Genomic DNA, 16,648 nt, shown 5'->3' with positions numbered 1-16,648 from the left:
GACGTGTTTGTGTACCACGATATCATCTAAGTCACTGCGAAGCCTTTGTGGTCCCTGTTGCCAATTAAAAACCAGAATTCCAAAGCATGCTATGCATCAAACTGACCAGCAGTGTTTGCAGAGGTCTTTCCCATCAGTGCTGATCTTCTGCTGGGAAGAAATATGGGGAATCCTGCAGCACGGGGAGTTCTAGAGCAGCCCACCAAGCCTCCTCAAAGCCTTCACCCAGGCAGGTGTCAGATGTTGTACCAAACACCGTATGGGAAGGTGCATCCTTTTCTTAAATGATTGCACACAGTGACAACTCCATGACACAGCCAATGAGAAATTTATTGAAAGTTCTACTGTTATGACTCAGATTTTACCCCTGAAGCTTCTCTGCTCTTGCCACATAAAGCACTCTACATTTTAAACACTGTAGATTCCATATCTCTTCTTGGAAGCTTCAATGGAGGAATTTTTGGTAAAATCTCTTTTGCATAAAGTGTTTTGTGAAGTCCAGCTTCTCGAAGAGCTAACTCGACACGAAGCCTGGGGTCAGAAATGATCTGTTAAAATAAACCACAGCAATGATGGAACAAAGCTGTACTTTCCTCACTTACACTGCAAGATACACTTAAGGGCTATTAGTGAATGTATATATAGATACATACAATATATGTTATATATGTTTGAAACAAAAGGGTTCAGAAGGTGGTAAAAAACGTTCTGGTTACAAACAGAGCCTTTGGAAGCGAAGAAGTTCACTGGTGAATTACTCACTACACATATTGTGATATCATCCTTTCTAAATACTAATGATCACAATCTGTGTTAATAAAGAGCTCTGGTTTTCAGTCCTCACTGTGGCTCAGTTCAAAGTGCGGATGAGAAACTGAGTGACTTGAACTCAGCCTGCTCAGGAAAAGGATTCTGACTTCTCTGATGTGCTCCATCAATGATCCGAGCACTTCAAATGCATTTATGATTCTTTCATTGCATTGCTTAGCGACTGCACGGCAGAACCACTTCCATGTCTGTAACAACAGCTAAGGCCCAGGAAAATGAATGCTAAAATTTGCCATGAGGTTATCTGACAAAATGCACAGCCCCTTTCAGCTGCCTTGGCCAGGTGCTGGGTGTTGGCAGGAGCAGGAACAGTGCCCACGACCAGCTGAAGAGGGCAGAGCGTTCTGAGCACTCACATACCAACCTCACATGCACCTTTTAGAGCACGCTCAAGCCAGACTTTTCCAAACCTCACAACATCCACTGGATTTGGGTAAATTTTCTCAGCCAAACAAAGACCCTTGCATTCAAAATCATTCCCATTCTGGGAAATTTGGAAATGATACTGACAGAAAGAAGAATGCTATTATGTAGTTCCATGGCATAAAAGCTTTATTTTAGCATTGAATAGCTGAAATGTAATGATGTCTATTACCGTGCTTGCCCAGCACTTCCTTTTTTAAGACATTTTAGGGCTTCTCAGTTCCAAATGCACACATTGACAGATGGAGAGTAGTAAAAGAAAGAGAAAGTCTCTCCCTGTGTTGCTTAACTTCAGTTGAAATAGAGCTAGCACTGTCCTCAGCAGAGCAGCAACCCGAAAGCCACCTCATGCTTCCCCCTGACTGGTTTCTCCTTCAGCTCTCACAAACAACATCCCATCTGATTTTCAGTTCAGCACCAGTGAGCAGGCAGCCACAATTCTAATCTGCAGTTTATGAAGAGAAGTGTAGTAAGATTCCCAAATGAAAAGAACACCCCACCATGAAGTTATCTGTGGCTCTTCATGCAGTAAGGAGGACTTCCACTCCACTTCAGCCACTTAGCACAACACCTGCACGAGCAGGTGAATAGGAAGCACTTTTAAAATTGAGCGTGTAAAAGCATGAATGGGGTGAGTTTTGAAATGGTGCAATAGCAAAGCACTCAGCAAGCAGCCGGCACCCAGCCCTGCATCCTTCCCACTGCTGGAGATGTGGCTCAGGGACAGCAGCACAGCCCCTGGGGCACAGTGTGTGTGTGTGTGTGTTTTGCATACACCGTGTTCCATGTTCTTCCATTAACATTACTATTTCAGCTACACAACCATCACCAACTATTGCTCTCACAGTATGGCTGCATACAATAAACCGTGCAGTAAAATGTGCTACTACCTGCTCTTCATTGTATGTTTGCAAGTGAAACAGTGGCTTCTGAAGAACAAACTCTTCTGTGGACCCAATGCCCATCCGAGCTTTGGATGCTGCAGTATCAGCCACCGCTCTCGCTGGGTCTGGTTTTGCTGCAATGGAAACCTAAAGCACACCATATGAAAACAACCGTTACAGTCTGTGTAGGGCATGGAGGTATCAGTAACACACGTCCCCTGACAACCGCCATTGCTGACACAGTTTAGAACCTTAAACCAATCTGCCTCCATGTGTAAGTGCTGTAAAGCCAAAAGTTGAGCCCAGAGCCTGTGCATCCCCCCAGGGGCACAGGACCAGGTCCCACGGCAGCACAGCCCTGTGCTCTCTGGATGATCCCAGCAGCACAGCCCCCAGCCAGCCCTGCCACAACCTCCGAGTGCTGTAACACAGGACAGAGGGGAAGATGCAAGGTGTGAATGCAGGAAAACTGCCTCAGACCAAACAATGAAAAGCACTTTGATGCAGTGAAATTCAGGGAGAAGATTTTTTTCCAGCTTCCTGACGGAGACAATATAATTGCCTAGACTTCATACAGCACCGTGCATGACTGGTAAGTGCAGGGCTGCCACAGCCTGGAGAACTGCCTGCTGCACGGGCAGGCTGCATGCAGAGCACCTGCACGCTGTGAATGCCAATGCCAGTCCTTACGAACTGAAATCAACCTCAAAGCTGAATGGCATTTCTATGAAGAGAGAGCTCATGTAGTTACCTCACGAATGCTGCGGGGAAATACGCCTGTATTGAACTCCAGGCAAGCAGAGGACAGCCCCTCCTGGGTGCAAAGGAGACCTCAGGGGTGGTACGACAGCAGTGCCAGCATCTGCAGCTCTATCACAGATCGACACGAGATCTGATGCTCACAACCCACAGCCAGAGGCAGCCAGCAGGCTCAGTTTAGCCCCATCCATATTTCTGGACATGTCAGTGCTCTTTAGCTTCTAAATATTCTCCTTGTTGGTTACAAAGCACATCAGATTTATAGCATGACAGCATTAACATCAACGTCAGACCTGGAGTGCATTTTAGCTTCTTCACTTATTTGCTTATGGCGTAGCATTGTTTTAACTTCCATTTGGTCAGTATGTGCTCTGTCTTTACTGCACCTGAAAATGCCACGCATAGGAAATAGAAGCACCTTTTGTCGGAGTGCTTCCAGGCATTTCTCTTTCTCTTCAGCTGCACTCGCTTCTCGAAGGGCCTCCTCCTTTTTCTCCAGGATCCGCTTTTCTAGCAGCGCTTGTCTAAACTTCACCCTGTGAAACAGCATGCATACAAACAGGAAAACTGCTCAAGTTTCACTTTAAAGTTGTTACTCTCCAATTGAAAACTAGCCTGATGCTCTCTTATGCCCACCGTCAGAATTCCTGCCAAGCGCAAAGAAGCCGTTCCCTTTATTTATTTTTTATAAGTTGGTTAACCTCTCAGACTTCATTTCTACAACCCTGGCTCTTCTCTAGCAAGCTTTAAGCTTTATAGCACCATTACTCACTTTTTTCCGTTTTCTTTGCCAAGAAGAAATGTTCTCTGACATCTGTGTATGGCAGCACAACTGTTCCCTATAACCCTTTCCATTTAAAGAAACAAATCCCTTCCAAGAAGAGAGAAAACTCACGGATTAAAGACTTTCTCCAAAGGAACAAACGGAGCTCAGCACGAATAATCCTGGAGCTTCACCTCCTGCCTACCCTCACTGCTCTACTTTCTGCAATAGGTGTCTACAGCCCTTGAGATACCACTGCCACCACACCACACACTTCCTTCTACTTCTCAGCCCAAATCTGCCGAAGCCTGTCTCTCACGAAGCTGCAGGACGCTCTGTGGTGTCGCTGGCAGCCCTTTCACACAAGTTGCTGTTGCCACCGTTTGCCTTCAGGGAAGCACAGAAAAAAGGGCTGCTTCAGCTACAGCAGAACTGCTGTCATCGCCCTCAGCGTTTTGTTAGCTCCAAGGAGCACACGTGGACTGCACATATTGGAACTGAGAGTGCAGTTGTGTTGGTGGCTCCAGAAGAGCACTGCAGCCACAGCCCAATAACAACTACTGGGACAAGTGTGTTGGTCCTACGAGAGCAGTACAAAGCAACCAAGGATGCTATGGAGACCCTTTTCACATCACTGTATGGAATAGAATGGAATCATAGAATTGCTCAGGCTGGAAAAGACCTTAAAGATCATCAAGTCCAACCACAACCCTGGTTGTTACCCTGCCCTCACTCTAACAGCCCTCTGCTAAAAATCAAGATATTTTAATATTCAGTTTTGATTCTAAGTACCACTAAGTGCCAATTTTAATAAATCGCCAGCTGAAAAACAAGCTCAGCTGCTCAGGTTCAGTAAAACCACCCCTGAAGTATTGTGGGCACACACTTATGTAATTTCTGATAAGCAGAATTTCACTGAAACTCGCTTTAACACATCCTCATAAATGTTCAATAGTAAAAATGGACTGCAGTTTATTGGGACAGCCATAGTTGGAATTGGGAGGGGAAGCTTTATCACACAGGTAGCATTTTTGCTCTGTATCAGAACATACCTTATTCCCTGTGTCAGTTCAATAAGCACCTCATTCGTATTTAAATCTCTGCTTCCAATGGGCCCCAGGCAGACTGCAGTGCTCCCAGCATCTTGTTTCAGGGCCTTTACTCCTTCGATTTGGTCACAGCCCTGGTTATCTAGCATCTCATGCTTACCCGGTGAGACCTGAACACAGCTGTGAGTCTGGGATACATGCTTATATTCAATCATTATTTTATAAGCCCGATTGCTTAGTTTAAAATTAAATACAGAAACAATTCAGGATCAGGGCAGAACGTTTTTTGGTATCCGACTGCATCCATCAGAAACGCTCCGTGTCTGCCCAGGCTGTATCTCCCACTTGGAACAGTCAGCTAGCTCACACCTACCCTGCTCCTTTCCCAGAAAAGCCTGAGGACATTTCAGGTCAGAATCGCTGTGCTGCTCTGAGCCACCTTTTACAATCAGCTCTGCAAAGACTTAAAAACATGATGTGCTCTGGAACAGGCTAAGCATGTGAGGATACAATTAGGTTCTATAGGACTGCAATTCTTCAGTGTGAAATCACTACACCAGCACGCCTGCCCTCAGTACAGCACGCGCCTGACGCCGTGCCAGTAGCACCACAGCTCCTAGTAACAGAAACACCTCTCTGCCCTTCTTTGATTAATATTTGTGAAGGCTTTGGAGATGAAAAGCACAGAGAATTATTAATCTCCACGAAGAGCAAGCATTTTTCTTTAAACTGTTTTATTTCGTACAGTATGCCAATTCAGGGAAACATAACGCTAAGCACTTGCTGACGTTTGATTCATAATAGCCTGAAGGTATGATTGTTTCCTTCCTGCATTCCTCAATGAACTGTGCCATTTCCTTATATTTTATCCTGCAGAGTTTATTACCATAAGAAAAGAACGCTCCCCAACTGCCTGGCACGCTGCAGTGTACAGGTTTAAAGAAAAGTCATTTTCTCCTATTCAGTTCTGCTGAAAACTCAGTAATTCAAGCCTTGTATTTCCTCTGCTCGTAGCCGAAACCCCTGCCAGGTAGGTTGGAGGTGTAGGAGTACTCCCAGCATAAGGACGGCTACCTAAACTCAGCTGTCAGCGAGGCACCGTAACAAAGTCAGGTGGAAGCAGTGTTTCACAATGAATGACTACGATAAATGTCAGTCTTTAAAAGTCAATTGAACTTTATCCCTATTTTAATTCCACTTCTGGCCTGTTCAGCCTGGCGAGTCATTTCATGTAAAAAAGGCAAACTTTTGATTTGAGAGCGGTTATAACCAGACTGCATGCGATGGTTTTTTAATGGTCCTCCTTCCTTCAGCAGGTCATTAGAGACCCCATTCTGCAGAGAAGACTTGGCACGGGTTGAAACACAGACAGGTTCAGCCCATTCATCAAACAAGCGAACAGCAGCTACCAGCAATGCACTGCAACGACACTGTTTGTATTTTCCTTCCAGCCTTAGAAGCATTCTGGTTCTAACATACAAAGGTCGCCATCAAGATCTGCTCACTGTCCTTGGTTAAAATCCTAAATGCAGTTTGCTTGAGAGGAAAAAAGCAAACAGTTCTGTGGAAATACTTGATCCAGTGCAGAACCATTTACTGTATCAGTAACTGAGAGCTCTTCATGCAAAACAAGAGCAACAGCTTTTACTAGAACTAGGTCTGAATGCTCAACACTGAGTAACTATTTGATTGTCTCAGAATCCAGGGGCACAATTTAAGGTTCTCTGAAAGAACGATAAGTGTCCTCAAGGCTGCAGATGCTCCATGTGCAACCTTCACAGATCAAGTGGGGAAACCATCAAACAGGAAGAAAAAAACCCACTTATTTGATTTTGCTTTAATTTGAAAGGTAGGGAGAACAAAACAAATTCTACTGTGAAAAGCTCCTCCTGACAGTATATTCACATGTAATGTATTTTACCGTTCTCTGTCTTTAAGTGCTTGTTTGGCCATTAATTTCCTTAATTCCTCCAAATGCTGTAGCTCTTTTTCTTCCTGTTCTTGCCACTTAAGCTGTTTCTCAGCCAAGTATTTTTTAACCTAGAAGTTGAACAAACAAACAGTGAACAAACTAACAACCGTCCATAAGCCTAATTTCCAAGAAGAGTTCAGACACCTGTAGACAGCAACCTGTGTGTGAGCCCAAGTTTGGCGGCCGAAAAATGTACTGTGAGTGCTGTGAGTCTTTGATTACAGTCATAATGTAAAGCAGTTAAACCTACATAAGGTGACGGGACAAAATAACACAGGTCTTCCAAACAGTGCTTCTATTTCAGCATTGCTAACTTGAAGTCAATTATCTTCTAAGGGCATTCTTTATACACAAAGAACATGAAAACAAGGCCTGTACAGAAGCATTCTAATAAAAATGGTTATCAAATCCCGTTTGGAATACTTATAAAATAAAAGTCTCTCTTTTGGAATTATTCTGCCCCCCACACAGTCTGAAGGAATTTTCATAATCTCTGAGTAGAGGCCAATGGATATTTCTGAAGGTCGGTATTTAAATACACAGGAAGAAAGTCTGATCTGCAGTCTAGCGGAAGAAGCAGAGCGTTTGTACCTACTGCCATTTGCCCCCTTCTCAGATTTATGTTGGAAGCATGTGACGCAGCCTGCCCACGCGGGTACCGAGCGCAGATATTCCACGCGCTGCTTTGCTGTCCCAGCACGCAGAAGCAGCCACACACCGTGTTTGCAGCCCTTCCTTCCAGCCTCAGATGTCATTTACTCACATGAAACATACGAGTGCTGACCTCACACAGCTGCTATCCCATCTGCGCGTAGCAGAGAGCTTCCACACAGACGTTATCCACAGGCACGGGAGAGGTGGAAAATATACACAGCTAAGCACACAGCTATATGGACAAGTAAAATATTTACTCGGGAAATTACCGTCGCTGGCAGTCAGGTCAGCACAGCTCACAGAGCCCCATCCTCCTTCCACACCACCTGCCACTATAAACACTGCGTGAGACAAGGCAGCTCTACACAGCAAGCTTTAACAAAGAGAAAAGTAGCAGCGCCGTTTCTTGCAGCCAAAGCAGCCAACTGCCATTAGATCCGGACTCCCCTTTCTCCGTGCCTCTCACTGCAGTGGCACCACCAAGGCTCAGCATCACGCGCTGCAGCTGAGCCCACTTACACCTTATCCATCAAACACCTGCCAAAACACCACCACATCTCACCCTGCAAACTCTGACATGGAAAGTGAGTGCAGATAACAGTCGTACAAGTTCTCGTCATTTCTGCTTTCCACTTGCCTCATAACTTTAAATCCAGAACCTAAATGGGTAACGAGATATCAGCAAAGAGCAATTACACAGAAATAAATGTCAATGTGAAAAAAAACTTATATACAATGTGGTTTTGTGACAGTGCACATAATCTTGAAAAATCCCCCTGGGTGTGTTTGTAGAATTTATGTTTTTAAAGTTCAATTATGGTGTCTACAAGAAGCAAAGCAAAAGTAAAGAGAAAATCCAGACTGACTGAAGCTGACCCAAGACTGCTCTGACAAAGATTTCTCTGCCTGTTTTTTCACAGACACAAACGTTCTTTTCTGTACATTTGAATCTGAAATGATAAATATCAAAGATAAATAGGATAAGGATAAAAAAAAAACAAATTAAAACAAGCATAAAGGCCATGAGTTGCCTGGTCAGACCTCAGAGCAGACCCTGGTTTCAGCAGAACTAAGGAGCTGTTGATGTCCCTGCTAACCTGATTTTTTTTTTCCTTAGGAGAAATGAAAGCATTCTGCATATTATGAAGGAAAGAGAAACATCCCATTAAAGTGACTTTTGGACAATTTTCTAATTATATGATTTAGGATAGCTTGGCAGGAGGACGTACTCTGCCAAGAATGCATTTATAATCTTTGAGATAAATGTCTGGAAAGGAAGAAGATCGGGTGACAAATGTCAGCAGAAACTTCTTCAGCTTGACAAGAACCTGGATACTTGCAAAATGCAAAGTCGTGACAAGAACATGAACTCACTAATCAAATAAAACTGATTAGAAATCAGGCAGCTTTTCAAATGTTGGCTCTGGGGACTGACAACAATGAGAATTAACGAGTGGACAACAGCCCATCCGGAGGCAAGGCTTCAGCAAAGCTTCGGCTTCTTTTCTGCAGGCACCACTTTCGTTCCGGTGCTTCTTTGCAGAACTGTCTCTACAGCCAAATTCAGCAGTCATGCACAACCCCTCCAGGAGCCCTTCAGCACAGGCTGCTGCTTTTGCCCTGCTTGTCGTGGCATAGAGACGTGTCTCTTCAAACCAGAAAAAATATTTGAGTGCTATAAAAGCAGATAGGGAAAATCCAAGTGGTGAAGGATTTCATTTCCATTTTTCTGCTCAGGCATTTGTTTCCACCAGCCTGCAAGTCATTTATTTTGGTCTGCTATCATCTCCTTTCTGCTTTTGCTAAGTGTTGTAAAGTAAATTGCTTTAGTAATAACTTAAGCAAATTGCTGTAAAAATAGATAGCTTCAGTTTTTACTGCAAGGACTATCACTGCAAGAGGCACATCTACTGAAATGAGTTTCCATCAGTTTCTAGGGAGTCTAATTGCCCATGTTTTAGTCCCATCAGTAAACTTTCACTCCTACTAAGGCACGCTATACAGAAACTAGGCAGGTAAATAAAGACAAGAAGGCAAAGTCTGCAGAGAAAACACGATAACTTACATGAAGTTTCATTTTCCTTCCTGTTTGCCCAAGCTTTCTGCAGTGAGACATATACTGATGCCACTACAGCCCCCAACACACATCCTGAGAGCAACTCTGCTTGGAACAGTTCTGCCCTTTCTTATCTCTTCTAACTGCCATGTTACAACAACGCAGCTCTTAGTGCCTCTTCTCACAAACATGTTGGCATGAGAAGTCCCATTACATTAAAGGAGTTCATTTACTCATCAGCATCTGAAAGACCAGCCAATAACAACCTATAATATTCTCCTACTTATTCGTTCCAGAAATAGGAGAAATAATTTTGCAGTCTTAGCAAATACTCCACAGGTAAATTGGACTCTAAGCAAGGCAGATTTCATTGCAAAAATAATCAGAAAAAGGGGCACGATTTTAATACTAAAACCTCCTGAATTTGTGTCCTATCCTTCAAATACACATACGTGACAGTTTGATTTTATAAACACACCATATTCCCTATTTCTGATTTCTATTACGTTGAAGTTTAGCTTTAAGTGGTACCACACAAGTGCTTAGCATAATGTCCTGCAGCCCTCCGATGTCCTGAGCTGGTTAACAGCATCGTTGTGCTCCAGGCTCACTTTAAGGTCCTTGTGCTGCACAGTGCAGAGCGCTGTCTTGCAGACAACATGCTGTAAAGCCCATTTGCTGCATTGCAGCATACTTAACTGCAGCACTGGAAGCTTTCATAGTCTTTGCCACACTACTGAGAAGCACAGAACTGTAAGAGCCCCAAACCTCTGGTGCCTCAGCGCTGAGGTTCGGTGACACCCAGATGGTTACAAACACTGTCGTTGTGAGTACCTTTCGTTAGGAACCAATAACACAGATGCACAAGTAGAGGCAGGTTTAAGGCTAAAAGGGACGGCACCGGGACCCCACGGGCTGCTAATCTCCGTTCTAACACTAAATCTGTTACAAGAATACAGAGCAGCGAGATCAGCTAAAGCTTTTAACGGCAGTTGTAAATCAACGAATGCAGAAATACTTAGAAGTTTCTCATACTTTTTCTTTCTCCTGAGCTCTGCGAATCATTTCCTGCTCTTTCTGTAGCCTTTCTTTCTCGTCTTCCTTTTCTTTTCTTCTAGCAGCTACAGCAGCTTCCAGCTCAGCCGCCTCCTCCTGTTGTGCTCTCCATTGTAGGACCTGAGAGAAGGGTTGAAAAGTCTGTTTAAACAGCTGTGCAGGAGAATCTGTGCAATGCTGTGACCCTGCTAAACTGACACTGGTAAGGAAACCCGTGTGATCCATTTTTAAACTAAAATTTGTAATCTGTCAGCAATACGCAATCATTCCGTTAGCACTGTCTTTCTGCAGATTAATAATTCACCACTGACTTGTGTATTATGCAGCGAGAACACATACAAAAAGATTAAGTAAAATTGCCACAGGAACCTCAGTAACATCGGATCTTAAATCTTTCCAGCACTTGGACTTTCAATAACGGTTAAGTTTCTTAACGACCCCATCGTTTCCTGGATGAAGGGGATCCACAGCGTGGGCACTGTGGCACTCAGGGCAGCCTGGTGACGGCGTGGGGAAACTCTGCTGGCAGACACTGCCAGCGCTCAGGAGTGGGAACGGAGGGCTGTTATTCCTCAGAAGCAAAACGCAGCTGATTGCATTGCAGCCATTCTCTAAAGCACGGCCAAGGTTGGGATTAAGCTGCTGTAGCCTGAGAAATGACAAAAGATCGTCTGAGCCTCTGTAATTAACCATCCCCACCCCAACTCCATGGAATGCCCTACTTGCTCCTTGCAGTACTTGGCCATGAGTCAAGAAGGAAAAGTGAAAATGATCACAAAAACAGCAAATCAGAAGAAGAGGTGGAAATGAGGATTCAGCACAGGCATTAACACTGTGGGTGTAAAGTGACATGCAAACAGGAAGAGTACTGGGGAGCGAGCCTACAGAGCAGCCTCAGGGCCAGAGAAGAACCACGGTACAAAGATCCCCCAGCAGGTAGAACAGCACACGGTGCCAGCCCAGGGCTGTGGGACGCGGTGCCCCAGCGTGGCCCCAGAAGCTCAGTAGCCCTGTGCCTGCTCACCAGCCCCAGCTGACGGCCCTGCCATGCCATGGCAGGCTGCCCGGCTGGGATGGATCCTGCACAGCCAACCACCCACGAGGCACCGCTGCCGCCGTGTGCTGCAGAACGAGCCGTGTCACCGGGCAGCGGCTGCTTCCCGTGCCCTGCAGTGCGTTGTTCCCAGCAGGAGCCCCGACTTCCCCCGGCGCTGTCACGAGCAGCTCATCCGTTACGCGTGGCTTTCGATGGGATTAACGCTGCCTCCCAGCTGCTGGCTTGCCAGCTCTTTTGGCATGAAATTCTGAAGTGTTAACAGACCTCCATGTTCCTCAAAAGAGTGAGCCTACAGCCATTCCTCATCTGGTTTTCCATGCTATTGTGGGTACTTGTATACTGATAGTAAAACATTTCCTTTGCATTCTGCCATCTTTAATGCATTCCAGCTGCACCGCACACCATTAATTCTCTCCCATTCCTGTGCAAGGCCTCTGTTTGGACACCCAGAGCCCTGGCGGTCCGTGTCCCTCAGTGAGCAGATCTCTGCAGGACAGATCCCGTGTTCGCCCCTCTGTGCTGAGATAGCACTTCTACTTCCTTCTTTGCAGCATCCCAATAGACCCAGGGCATCTTCAAGCCGATGTTGCATTGCATTGTTATTCTCCCAGAGCACATACAGCCTTTTCCAGCTTCAGCTCCGTTCCCAAAGTTAAGAACTGCAGCGCAGGTGAGTGAGTCTTGTACTTTTAAATACAGAGGGCCAAGCTGTGCCAGCAAACATCAATGGGGACTTGAGAGTGTGCTCACATAATGGCAGTCAGCACAGAGACAGCTATCTTTTTTTTTTTTTTTTTTTTTGGCTATTCTTAAAAAGGATTTTGAGCTGGAATTCAAAATTGTATACTATGGAAAGAAAATGTTAAAACATCACTGCTGTATTCCTTAGCACTGATGCTATTCTTTACAGGTGATCTTTCTCCTCAGAATTTTGAAAACGTTCCCTTAGTAGAATCTCATATCTTGGCTATATAAGTAAAAACAAACAAACAAATAAATGAAAACCATTTACTACAATTTCTTTGGCAGTGGTAAAATTACCCTTTCACTCCTAAGAAGAAAAAAAAACAAACATAAAACCCAGCCCTTTCAGCCTGGCAGCTTAAGCAGGAGTGTTAGAACGTGAATGTGGAAGAACACACAGCCATTTCCACTTCATGTTCAAAACAGCAGAACAGACTGAAACAAGAACATATTCACAAAGCTTTCAAATCTAACAACAAAACAAAGGAAGGATGAGATCTGTGAGAAGTGTATGCAGACTGCAGCTGAAATAAACTGCTGGGAAACTGACAGGAAGTTTAAACTTCTGTAATAACAGCACTACTTGAGATACTCTGAACTTAAATGAGCCAGTGGAGTTAAAATATGTATCAAAAAATTGCTTTTTTAAGCTTGCATTTTCCTTATCCCTGCTTCGCAGTCGTTTCAAGCTCCTTAGGATAATGATAAATGCCAGCGTAAGTGGGGTCAAGATATGCTGCAGCTTCAGCCTCCTTTAAGTCTGAGAACCCTCCTGATGCCTTACTGATCTTCTCCAGATATTAATTACCTACTTACCAGGATCTCTTTCATTTGTTTTATTTCAGCCATTAGTCAGCATGCTGAACCCATTAAAAAGGTCTCACTAAATCTGCAGTTAACTGAAACTTCAGGGGAACTTCTGATTGTAAATATATACTGAGATAGATAGAAGTGTCCCAACAGAGAGCCTGTCACCAAGATAGCTGATTAAAGGAAAGCCTATGGCAATAAAACAGTACTGATACTAAAGATACCAAAACTAGTGTGAAAACATCTCAAGCTCTCTTACTTGTTCATTTTGGTTAGCAAATTGTGTTCATAGCACGTATGTTACACCAGTCTCATGGCAAGCCATAGTCCCTCCCTAGTTGCATGCATATACCTCTCCTGTTAGTGCCCTTTGATCCATGGCAGAGATCACTATCAGGGTGTGATCTAGATTTTCAGCAGGTTACATACAATACAGTGAGCGTAACGAAGCATCAAATACAGGATTTCACTCATCTGACCAAACACAAAACATGCAAAAAGGTTTACCAGCCCAAACCGATGCACATCAATAATAAATACAGTGCTTATCTCTACTGCTTTCCCCAGTGCTGTCTACATTGCCCTAAATCACTACTAAACACATCCATTTACTTAGTGGGTATAATCTGCTTTCCACTTTCATCTAATCTAGTTAGGATCTCCAGGTGTATGAGTGCACTGCAGAAACAAGAAAGTAGATAATAACAGAACAGAATGAACAGAAGGAAGGAAAGTTTCATTGCATCATACTTCCCCACAATACCCACTTACTCCTTCCAGGAGGCAGCACATGAAATTAGGTTATGCCATCCCTGCCCACTCCCACATTCATCTGATCAATGCCTTTCATTAAGGCAAAAGAAGAGTCACATTCTTTAAAAAGTGATTTGCTATTGCAACAAAAAAGGAAAAACTGGCAAGAGCAGAAAGTGACTGTTTGCAAAATATTTATGAATGGTGATTCAGTAGGTTGGCACTGTGTCATGTCTGCCCCAAACGAACTGCCGAAGCCATTTAGGATAAAATGTTCCCAACTAAACTAAGCTAAATTAAAACGCTCCATTATGTAAGAGATTCCAAAAACCAGGCATTGAACAACTGAGTCTAACGTCAAAATGAGTCAGTTTTTGAACCACATTTGAGCATTAGAAGCATCTTTCTGCTAGTTCTGGTCTCATGGTCTCACCTTACGCTGTGGTCAGACTGCCTGCGAAGGGGAACTTCTCAGAAAGCACCACCCAAGGAAGAAGGCACAGGCCAGATTTCAAATCAGATTCCTGCTAGCACTGTCACAGTTTGCAAAATAAGGAGCCAGACTACCTTAGCTCACGACAAAAAAGGCTCTGGTGCACTGCCTCTTGTAGAAATCAAACCTTTATCTGTATTTGAAGCAGCCAACCGTATCCTGCACTGCACCGAAAGAAGTGTGGCTAGCAGCTCAGGGAGGTGGCCGTGCTCTCTGTGCATCCCCTGCAGTCTCTGGGACCCCCAGCACGAGGACATGGACTGCTGGAGTGGGGCCAGAGGAGGCCCTGGGGACGCTCAGGGGATGGGCAGCTCTGCGTGGGGACAGGCTGGGGGAGCTGGGGTTGTTTAGCCTGCAGAAGAAAAGGCTCCAGGGAGACCTCATAGCGGCCTTTCAATACCGAAGGAAAGACAGAGGGACTCTTCATTAAGCATTGATAGGACAAGAGGTAATGGCTTTAAAGTAATAAAGGGTAGATTCATGTTAGATACTAGGAAGACATTCCTTGTTCAAAGGGTGGTGAGGCCGTGCACTGCCCCGAGCCGAGGTGCCCTGTCCCTGCAGGTGAACCAGGCTGTGGATGGGCCCTGTGCAGCCCGAGGGGAGGTGTCCTGCCCTGCAGGGGCGTTGGAACGGGATGGGCTTTATGGTCCTTTCCAAACCCATCACTGTACAGTGCTGTGATTCACTTTGCAAACTACACTTCTCTACGTCTTTGTACAGCTCATAACTCCGTGGGAGCCCAGTCCTATCTGAGAGCCTCTGGGTCCTGCTGCAAAATCAACAACAAGAAGGGGCAGGCAGAGAAACGCAATCTCTGTGGCATACATTTTAATAATTCGATGTTTACAAGTGACTACGGGACACTCTGTTTCCAAGCTTTTCAAGAAAAACCACTGTATTCATTGGGATTTTCCTCCAGAAGAAGGACATATCTTCAGATACAGACCTGAAGAAAAACAACCCTTAACAGTACTTCTGATGATCCACTAAGGCAATAATCTGGGGCCATAGAATGCACCAAAAAATTAACGTGTACTTGATTGCATTCTTTCCTTCTTAGGAGTGCAAAAACTTAACAGGAGATCTTACTGTGTCAGCAGTAAATGCTTTGTTTAATAAGTAAAAAAAAAAAAAAAGGTTAAATTAATATTAAAAATTACACTGAAAATTGGATCCCCTATTGTCTGTTTCACAAAAAAACTTGCATCTTAGCAGTACAAGTACTGCCAACATTAAGTTTGGAAAGTTTTTAATTACAACTGGCATTTCAAGTATGTTTCACAGTCCATGCGCTATTAGAGGAGCTCTTGCCAAGTGAATTATTAAATTGCTGTGCTGAACAGAATGCATACATCTCCATTTTCAGTTCATTATTACAATGTTCTATATTGCAATAATGTAAAGTACACTGCAAACCTCTTGAAGTCTGAATAGTAATAATGAATTTACCAAGCACTTAATATTACAGATATATCTCTTTTAATGACAGAAACATTTCTGAGGAGATTTTCCTTAGGAATTCCCATTAAATTAACTAAGCTAATGTTACACCACATACAGTCTTTCCTATTGAGGAACACTGGCTTCCATTAGAAGCAGATATTGAAGTTGCCTAGGGTGATAACAACAAACTTGGCCCCAAGATCCTTCAAGCAGCTGAATTCCTTAGCTAGACAAACAGGAACAGAGGACAACTACTCGCATTCACAGGGCTTGGATGGAACAGCTCAAACTAAAAGTAGCCTTTGTTAACTGGGCCGCTGCAAAGCAAAAACTCAGAGAATGGCTGGGAGAAGTGTCACAGGATGACTGCACACAGCCCCAGAGCTGATGCTGCACAGATAAAACAAGCAGCTAGAATTCAAATTCTAAGCAAGGATTTCCAACAATCTTCGCTGGTGTGACGAAGTCAGTACTTTAAGTCATAACAAAAAATGGGAAAAAAGGGAAATTTTTCCATTCCCGTACCCTGAGAGTTCATTCTTTCAACCTTATAAAATCACCCAAACTAGCAACACATTTTCAGAACCTCCTAGAGCTGTATCAGTCTCTGGAACATTTGTATGCACCTTTCCTTTCATCTCCTGGGGCTGATCAGTAACAGTGAGAAGTTACTTACAGCAACAGTGCTCAGTGATGTCTACAGGTATGTGAACAGATGGTGGGCTGAAATCTCCAGCCACTTTCACCTCTAAGCAAACCTGTTCCCTCTTTCCTCCAGAGTGGGAGCTCTTTCACCTTCCATTCTTCTGAAGAGCAACCTGCAGACTCCGCAGAGCCTCAGATGACAACCCAGGCAAGTGGGACTTCTTTCAACTGACTTACACAAGACCTATGAAAAATC

The 16,648-nt window shown here is 44.2% G+C and overlaps 1 protein-coding gene across 5 annotated transcripts in view; it reads right to left on the bottom strand.

Annotated features, from left to right (window-relative positions):
• Positions 1 to 308: 308 nt before the first annotated feature.
• Positions 309 to 16,648, bottom strand: part of CCDC148 (coiled-coil domain containing 148) — a 49,343-nt gene continuing 33,003 nt past the window's right edge. For 3 of the 5 annotated variants that reach the window (XM_031590830.2, XM_090143433.1, XM_031590831.2), the window contains 5 exons: positions 10,424 to 10,564; positions 6,628 to 6,746; positions 3,313 to 3,430; positions 2,142 to 2,282; positions 309 to 548 (listed from right to left, as the gene is read on the bottom strand). In XM_031590830.2, the coding sequence (XP_031446690.2) occupies positions 402 to 548; positions 2,142 to 2,282; positions 3,313 to 3,430; positions 6,628 to 6,746; positions 10,424 to 10,564 (666 nt within the window). In that variant the 3' untranslated portion in view covers positions 309 to 401. Of the gene's footprint in view, positions 549 to 1,024; positions 1,697 to 2,141; positions 2,283 to 3,312; positions 3,431 to 6,627; positions 6,747 to 10,423; positions 10,565 to 16,648 lie in introns of those variants that run through there. The other 2 variants (XM_031590832.2, XM_090143432.1) reach the window with 2 other exon arrangements.

Source organism: Phasianus colchicus, chromosome 7 (assembly GCF_987193195.1).
Source record: "Phasianus colchicus chromosome 7, bPhaCol1.hap1.1, whole genome shotgun sequence".
Lineage (NCBI taxonomy): Eukaryota > Metazoa > Chordata > Aves > Galliformes > Phasianidae > Phasianus > Phasianus colchicus.
Note: the sequence above shows the minus strand (reverse complement) of the source record. Positions and strands in the feature narration are given on the sequence as shown.